The sequence below is a fragment of the Pygocentrus nattereri genome, chromosome 28 (genome assembly GCF_015220715.1).
Source record: "Pygocentrus nattereri isolate fPygNat1 chromosome 28, fPygNat1.pri, whole genome shotgun sequence".
Taxonomy (NCBI): domain Eukaryota; kingdom Metazoa; phylum Chordata; class Actinopteri; order Characiformes; family Serrasalmidae; genus Pygocentrus; species Pygocentrus nattereri.
The window spans coordinates 21,631,040-21,639,901 of record NC_051238.1 but is presented as its reverse complement, the minus strand read 5'-3'; the positions used below and the strand labels follow the sequence as shown (position 1 = coordinate 21,639,901).

General features: G+C 46.6%; 1 protein-coding gene across 6 annotated transcripts in view; it reads left to right on the top strand.

Moving 5' to 3' along the window:
* The first annotated feature begins 1,429 nt into the window (after positions 1-1,429).
* The window catches only part of cux2b (cut-like homeobox 2b), a 182,679-nt gene continuing 175,246 nt past the window's right edge, over positions 1,430-8,862 (top strand). For 3 of the 6 annotated variants that reach the window (XM_037535856.1, XM_037535851.1, XM_017702805.2), the window contains exon 1: positions 1,633-1,710. In XM_037535856.1, coding sequence (XP_037391753.1) covers positions 1,648-1,710 — 63 coding nt within the window. In that variant the 5' untranslated portion in view covers positions 1,633-1,647. Of the gene's footprint in view, positions 1,711-2,095; positions 2,493-8,862 lie in introns of those variants that run through there. The other 3 variants (XM_017702803.2, XM_017702804.2, XM_037535853.1) reach the window with 3 other exon arrangements.

Sequence of the window (8,862 nt, the reverse complement as noted above, 5' to 3'; positions counted from 1 at the left end):
GTAGTCTGGTAGCTCTGGCATCTAATATTGCGTGTGGTGCACCTGCGAGAATCAGGACGGGAAAAATGCACAAAATGCATCCACTTAAAATGTTGTGCTGATGGAGACATTCGGCCTGTGTGAAGTGTAAGACTGTCTTGTGGTGCTGCTAATCCTTATTTTTTAAGAACCTACGCGTTGACACTGGGGCTTTTAAAACAGGCCGGTGAGACCACAAGAGGGAGCAAGAGATGTTAAAAAGTGTGTGAAGAGTTTTTTACCTTTAGCATTTGAAATGATGGAATCAGCAGACATTCTGACAAGCCGTGTGTCTCTGAAACCACACAGTGCAACAGAGACATAAAGTAATGTATAAATAAAGAATATATACATTAAAGGCCTTTCCCAAAGCCTCCATCTGCAGCATGACCCACAGAAACAGCCATCACTCAGTGACAAGAGTTCTATATAGAACCAAAAAAAGGTACTATATAACAACTTAGCACATTCTTTAAAAAGCCATATAATGCATTAAACCATTTAACCACGGACAAAACTATATATGCACTCAAATGTTTGACTGGCAGTCATGGTTCTACCACTGCCTCTGCTAAAGAACCCATGAAGAACCTTTTCAAGCCGTTTTGTGTATTCAGACATGCTAAAATGACACGGGTGGATTTACTTTTTATAACAAACTTTATTAAGGAATATTATTTCAATGCAAACACATTTTCAGATACAAAATACAAAATCCACATTCATCAACATTTCTACAGTATTATTTACATTAGAAACATGCACTGGTTAAAAATCCAGCAGAGTCCAGGGGAACTTTCTCTTTCCTCGAGTGTCTATTGTCCTCAATCTTTTGATCTCACACAGATTTACTCTGACACACTCTTCCTATTGTTTTTGATGGATGTTACTAATTATTGGACCCTCCTGTACGCTATTATATCACTCCACAGATCACGTTTAACACGTGCTGGCCTTTCAGTCGTTCCCAGCGTGGTGTTTTATAGGCTTGTCTCTGTAGTGTTTGCACGGATTTACCCTAAACTGGCTTTTTTCAGCTGCTTATTCGCTGTGAGGTGTTTACACGGTCACCTTCATTTACACGAGTCTGAACCCCGTCGTTTTCCTACGCGGCTTGTAAAAGACTACAGTTCGCACTGAGCCTTTAACTTTCACGTAAACACGCATTTCTGAGGGGAGCACATGCTTAAAGGTGCCCCCCCCACCTCGCACCCCCCCCCCCCCCCCCCCCCAACCCACGCGTGATCCTTCTGTTGTTCTCCTTCCCGTTTCCAGACGTTATCGATCACGCCGTTACGTCAGTATTGATAACTTTACCAAAGCAAAATCAAGTGCAATCGTCCACCGAAAGCCCGGGACTGCGAGAAAACGCGCCCGTGTCGTTTTCCTCCCACTTTCCTCCGCTCGGCTTCTCCCCCTGTTTCTCCTTTTCTAAGCGCTGTTGTTGTTTTCCTAACATCATTTCCCCCCTTCCCTCTCTCTCTCCCTCTCTCCCTCTCTCTCTCCCTCTCTCTCTCATGTGGCGTGCGAGGCGTCGACGTCGTTTATCGAGGGGAATCCAGCCCGTGTATTTATTGTAGCCGGTCGGAGAGAAAAAAACAAAAAAAGCCCTCCTCGATATACCCCAAGATGGCCGCCGATGTGGGATCGATGTTTCAATATTGGAAGAAATTTGATCTCCGGCGGCTGCAGGTTAGTGTCTCGCGCTCGGCTCACTGCGGGAAAACGCGAGCGGCGCAGACCGTCCGCGCCTCGGCGCCACAGACGCGGGCTCTCCGGGGCGGCTGTGTGAGGTGAAGCGGGCCGCGCTGCATTGATACTTATTAGAAATTGATCCCCCTCCGCTCGAGCCTTTGTTCGGTTCACTCATCGATCAGCGAGCGGCGGCGGCGCGAGCCGGGCTGAGCCGGGGGGGGCGCGCGCTCCAGGCTCGAGCCGCCGGGGCGCATCGCCGCGCGCGCGCTGCGCTTCTGCTTTTAAGCGCGGGAAAACTTTTCACTTTTTAACGAGCGTTGCTTCTGAGGACTTAAACTTTTGTGAGAGTGTGTGTGTGTGTGTGTGAGAGAGTGTGTGTGTGTGAGTGTCTGATAAAGCCGCAGCGTTCCGCTCGGTTCGCGGTGCCAGCGACCGCGGCTCGGTCGGCTCGGCTCGGACCGCTTTAGGAGAGACGTGGGAACGTTCGGCGGAGCTTTTTGAGCGATTTTGGGGCTGCGCTGCTGCCGCTGGGCTCCTCGACGGGTTGGTGCTCAGTGTGTTGGTGTTGGTTTGAATGGAGCGGCGCTGGAGACGGACGGACCGCCGCTGCGTCGTGTGGCGGAGCGGCCGTGCTGAGGAAACTTCTCGGGTTTATTCAGTTTGTAGCGGTTTTCTGGCACGTTCTAGGTCCCGTGGGTAGCCAGCGGTGACAGTTTATGATGTTTTTCTGGAACGACAACTTCTGCCGAACTGCTCTTCGGGATTTCGGTGCATTTCAGGTACATTAGCCTGTTTTGTTGGATGAAAAGGTGTTGCGTTAAAATGTCACTAACATTCGTCGGCTGTGTGTTTTTTTAATGGTATATTTTGTTTTCTTTTGCGCACGTGCGTTAACGACTTCGCTCAGGTGTCGCGTAGCGTTTCGCTCTTTGAGACAAAACGCTGCTGTATCTCGGCGGATCCTGCGTTACAGCCATACGGACCAAACCAGCGCAGCCTATGGCTTTTTATCACCGTGTGGCACCTTGCAGAACGCAGCCGTGTCGCTTTGTGTGTGTGTGTGTCCGTGTGCCTCCTTCTCCAGCCGCAATGTGTGTGTGTGTGTGTGTGTGTGTGTGTGTGTGAGCGCCGTGTAATCGCTGCTCTCTGCTAATGTTTGTAAATCAGACTCGGCCGGCGAGAGGGCAGCAGCCTCGGCCCCCCCAGTATGATTGATGTCCTGTAACATGAGCAATGACAAGAGCATGCCAGGAGCCGTTCGAGGGGGCTGGGATTGTGTGTGTGTGTGTGTGTGTGTGTGCGCGCGTGTGTGTGGCCGCTTTGCTAGTCGAGCCTCTCCAGGTCGTTTTGCTCGTGGAAGCCGTTCATTCATCGTTTTAGTCGCCGTCCACACCGCAAACGTATTGATCCTTATAGAGAGCAGGTTTGTGTTGCTCGTGGAGATCAGCGGCGTTTGTCGTGGCTACAGTGGAGCAGGACGGAATGGGTCAGTGGGCACACTGAGGCAAAGAGTAGAATCAGTCAGTAAGAGCTATGAGGCCGCTGCTGTTTCCAGCATGTCACGCTGAGATGCCGTTCTCCGAACCAGATCAAGAAAGTTCTGAATGTGCTGATGTTATTGCAGAGCTTTGTTTTCAGGAGAGCTGTGCGAGAAGCGAACACGTATTTCCATCCTTGCACTGGCGTTTTGCGTTCACAGACGTGTTGGTTTTACCCACAAAGACGGCGCAGTCTGAGTGCCTCATAATAAAGCCTTGCGATAATGTTACAGTTGTCAGAACTTTCTTTCTCGGAACGGTATCGGACTTGGCATGACCTGTAAATTCTCATTGCTCTGCCTCTTCCACTTACTCTTTGCTTCAGTGTCACCCATTCAGTCCTTCTCCATTATAGACTCCTCAGAGATACCACGCCATCAGTTACCATTATCCGCACCAGAGTGAGAAAGCTCTGAACTCTGTTACGTTATTATGAGGCTTGATTTGACTGTTTTGAGGTGAGCTGTGCAAATGATGGACAGATATTGCTCTTTCTTCACATTGAGGTTGAAAAGAAGAAACATCTGAATAACATCTCTACCTCAAAACATTAATATAAAGTCCTGCAATAATGTTACAGATTTCGGAACGTTTTTCTGTTTTTTGAACGTTGTCTGACGACCTGTAAACATCAGTGCTCTCACCTGACTGCTTCTGCTCTTGTTTTAGTGTCCTCACAAACCCATTCTGTTCTACTCTGGAACCAGTTCTGAAATCTGCTGAATTGAACTGAATTGGAAGAATTGCCATTCACGTATATTCTTTGCCCTGAGACTGCTTGTTGTTTGAGGTGTTGTTTTACCTACAAAGATGAACTTAACATGGCACTGTCCACGTTCAAGCTCATTTAGATGGTGGCATGTCAGCACGAATGGCAGACGCTGTTGGGAAGCCATGTAACAATTCAGATGGTAGATCTTGCTGTAGATTGGACCACTATGCTGTTGTTAGACGCTTAAAAGTGTGCTTCCTATCACGTTGCATGCTTTTTGAAATGCACACATTTGCACATCTGAGCCCTGAGGATTTACTTTGTTTCTTGAGTTTGTCCAGGTTGCACCTGGTGTAGGTTATTGATGCGCTCACCTGCACGTGGTGACAATTCGAGGCTTATTAAGTGTGAGCTGAAAGCAGCGAGCAGATGCCCTGTCAGCACCACACATTTTTGTGGAATCCTGTTGAAATGGGGTTTGGACATGTAAACCCAAAAAGTTATAACCCTTCAAACTGTGGAAAACTGTGTGGCTGACTGCTGTGTTTTTGAGCAGCGTATGCTCTACACTGTACATGCAAGCTTGACTGCAACGTCCAAAAAAATCAGGCAGCTTTTAGGTTTTTAAACACTGGTCTGTAGATTAGGAACACGTCATGTGTTCCACCGTTTTACGGGGTACTCAAAGGAGCATTTCTTCGATAAATTGCCCAGACCTTTGCTCTACCCTCTTAGGTAGGAGGTAAATGTTCCTCGCATTCTCCAAGTGTCATATTTAACCATTATAATAGGTCCGTAATTGTTTTGACAGAGGTCTATGAATATTTTATTGGCCTCTTTTTTGCATTTTGCACTTGGTTCCAGTTCCCTTTGATTCATACCCTTTAAAATTACACATGCACGGATAATAGATGCTAAACCACTGCTCCGTCAGTCATGAAATGCGCCGTTCTCCCACAGTCTGCTGTAGCCGCGGAGGTATCCGAGCACAAAATCTCAGACTCGGGCTGAACACGAATGTGCTTAAGAAATGAACTGGAAAAAATAAGACAGGAAGCCAGAGGTACTTGGTTAAATCAGAGAAAATGTGCTAAACTTCAGATTAAGTGCAGATTGCGCTGCAGAAGCACCATCCGCTCGCTGTCATGTGCATAATGGTCTCAAGTGCCTTGGTTTCATGTGTCAGTGTCCAAGAATTGAAACCTGGGAAGAATACCATATTTGAAGTGTTCCTTACATTGATGGAACAAAATCTTGATGGGTTTTGGGTGGTCGTGACCATTGCTTGTTCTTGTAGTGTCATTGTGATTCTTCCTTCATTTCCCTTGTGGGGACATCATGGCTATTGTGTCTATCTGCCCCTCACCCACCCTTGAACTTGAGCTTGGTGGAGATCTATAGATTAGCCTTAAATATAGAAATATTGGAAAGAACAAAATACCGCATGGAACATCTGTGAAACCCTAGAAGTTCTTTAGCAGCAACGCATCACCTGCAGATGAGCTCCAAGTGCAGATCTTGTACTGTCTTTCTCATCAGCTGTTGTGTTCTAACCTTGGACCCCATGGGTGGAAATAGTCTGCTTGTATTGACCAGTGGGGGAATAAGTGGGGGATCTGCAGCTGACAGTTGATTTATTACCCTCTTTTGTCTGTGTTGGTCTGCAGCGTTGCATATGGCTATGTCATGTGATATTTGTGTCTGGACTCTTATGGGTCCTGGGTGTCGGGGTGGTTGCCCTCCAATTACAATAAGTTATAAGCCAACTGCTATATTGTTATCAACCTTGAGGGTGTTTCCACAATGTCCACTGGTTTATTAGTGTTGTTTTCTTGAAGAACGAATAGAGATAGTAAGGTTGAGGGTCTGTCAGCAAATATTTGCTGCACATACTGACATCTGTGACAAAAAGACATCACCTACATAGACGAAAAATAGATTATTAAAACTTTGAGATAGTTTACTGGGTGACACATTTGGTTAAAAACAGTATAAGCCTGTACGCAGTAGTTATCTATGAAGTACAAAGTAACTCTGTCTCAATGAGAAGTCATCACAGGCAAAAGGAACTTGTGGGGTTTATAACTCATAAAAGAGATGACACAGAAATGGAGAGAGAACAGGTTCTGTGACCTTGGTTCCTGCTGCTCTCTGGTCACTCGGCTGTTGCCGTGGTAATCATTCACACCAGCCAGATGGCATTTCCATGGGCGCCCGTGGAAAGGACAGGTCAAGAAGGTCCTGCTAGGCGCTGCCGGGCCTGAACACAGGTCCTGGCCAGTAGGGAACGGGCTTACGCCATCCTTTTGTACAGGATGATGAATAGTGTGGGGAGTGTCATAGACCACCATAGCATGCGTGTCGCGAAAATGAGTCTGCATGTATAACAGCACTGTGTCATGGTGTTGCCTTCGTGTGGGTTTTGCCCTCCAAATCACTTGAATTTTGCACTGAATTAAGAATCTGGAATCTGTAGATGAATCTTATTAATGATTAATCTGTACTTGCATATCAGTGACCAACTGCATGTTTCATTATAAGGAATAAGGTTTTCGTTATAAGGAACACTGAACAATAGCCATTGTACTTATTAGAAATGTAGCAGTAGCTATAATTTTCTTCTTCATTCCAACAGATCAGATGTCTGAAAACTATGAATATTATGACATAGTGTGTATCGCGAAAACTTCTTGGAGTATCGCAATATCATTTTGCCATATTGCCCATTTTGACATATTGTTTGCTAATAATACAGATATCACTTTGTTTTATTGTACTGTATCCTACAACTCATTTAGTATGTATTTCCAGTCTTAATTCCTTCTCATACTAAAAACAAGGGCCTCCTGCAGCGACACGTATTTACTGCTTTACTGGACTTTTCATAGTCTGACAACAGGATGTCTTGGTCATTTGGGGGGTGTGTGTGGGGCCCAGTTTCTCTGAGGCGACGTGAATGAGATCAGAAACACAAAGCTGTGATTGTGCCACACTCTGCATGACTCAGGCCTTTGCATGTCAGCTTTAATCCGAAGCAAGCGGCAGCAGCGTCGCCAAATGGTGCCATCTCTGCGCCGTTTGTGAGTGTATAGCCGTAGCCAGGCGTCTTTGTGTAAGCTTTGCCAAGAGCTTTTCCCCAACCGGCTCAAATTGGCCGTGAAAAAGGCCCGTTTCAACTTTGCACTCGCTCATGGTGGAGTGGATCTGTGTTTATTGTTGTTATTGTTGTTCTTGAAATGCGCCGGATCCGGAATGGTTTTGAGAGATTCTGCAGGGCGGTTGGGATTTGCGATGATGAAAGAACCAGTGCAGTTGCTGAGAGGAAACCTTGGATACCCTCAACAACATTAAGTGGAAAGCGCCCTGAGAGACGACCAGCAGCATAACAGCACCGCAGAGAATTCACACAGTAATGCACAACAATCAGGCCCTGTAACCAGTCACAGATAATCCACATACTATTAATTATGATAACTACAAAGGAATATTGAATGCATACATGGCTGTCTGGTGTGTGAATTGTTGCTCCAAAAAGCAGATCAGAGAAGGATGGGGATACGACAGGCTCAAGTTTAGGCTGTAGGGCTGGAATCAGTTTCTGTAAAATTGCCATTTGAATAAATTGGTGTCCCCATACATACTTATCTTTTGTGCTTTAATGTGTGGATGTGTGCGATCTAAGACAGTCTCTTGTCCACCGTGCTTGTACAGTGATGCCCTTTCTCTTTCACAGTGTTCTCCAACCATGGAAACAAAAGGGAGAAGAAAAAGCAGGGAAAAAAGCCTTTACAGTGTGGGCAAATTGAGTTGTGAGATCCAGGAGTCACATTCTCCAGCTTTGCTGACAACATTAGAGGGGAAGTGAAACTGACTCAAGCTTTAAGCAGTTTAACCTTCCTCTGTAGAATTAATGCTCAAGACTTCAAAGCAGATACTTCAGCATGAGGAACGGAATGATAAACCGTTTTTTTCCCCCTCCTTCTTCTCCACACAGCGACGGGTGACTATTCATAGAGGAGAGAACAGGTCTGTCATAAAACGTCGGCTTAATCACTGTGACCCTCCTGGGGTTTGATTTTCATACCTGTCCAGAGTCATTTTCTTCCATTCACACCCACTGTTCCAGGATAAACACGGCTGCTTTGATACGGCTGTGATCTTTTTTGTAATGACGGCGGTTTATGCTTTCCCCTGCACAAAGCCAGCAGCACTCTTAACGTGCCTGACGTGATTTTGCGGGCATGTTTTTCGCAGGCCCGGCGCCAGCTCCGAATCGAGGTAACGCGGATCAGACACGAGAACGTGCGACTACGCCGATGAAGCATGATGTTGACCTTCATGCTTCGGTACTGACCCTCACTACACATGGGAGCTACGCTGTAGCGTTAGCTTACCGCCACACTTGATGCATAACCATGACGTGCACCTTCAGCTTAAGCCAGTTCCTCTTCGAAATCCCTAACAATGTCCCAGATGCATAGATCCTCAATTTTTCACTATCGATCCGTACCGAGCGCGATAGTCCTTCACGGCAATGAGTCTCAGCATTTTCATATTAATACCTTGTTCCTTGACGCTTCTGGGGACCGCGATAGGCTCGGCGCAGGAGTAAATAACGAGCCTTTAACAAAACTTTGGGGACGCATTAGTCTATAGGAGCAGGGGCTTTCCGTGTGTGAGAGTCCTGGCTCTCGGCGTCCGCCTCAACCTCAACATCATCCCTCTAAACCTTCCTTTCAGAGGGGATCGAGTGAGGGAGAGAGCTAATGGCTCATCTGTATGAGTATAAAGCTGTGTCTCCTCTCCCCCGTTGGCAGCCAGAGCTCGGCCCAGCGAGGCCATATTGAGCTGTGTACCTGTACAGCGGCCCTCTTTATTTGTTTTGACTGTCTGATGGCA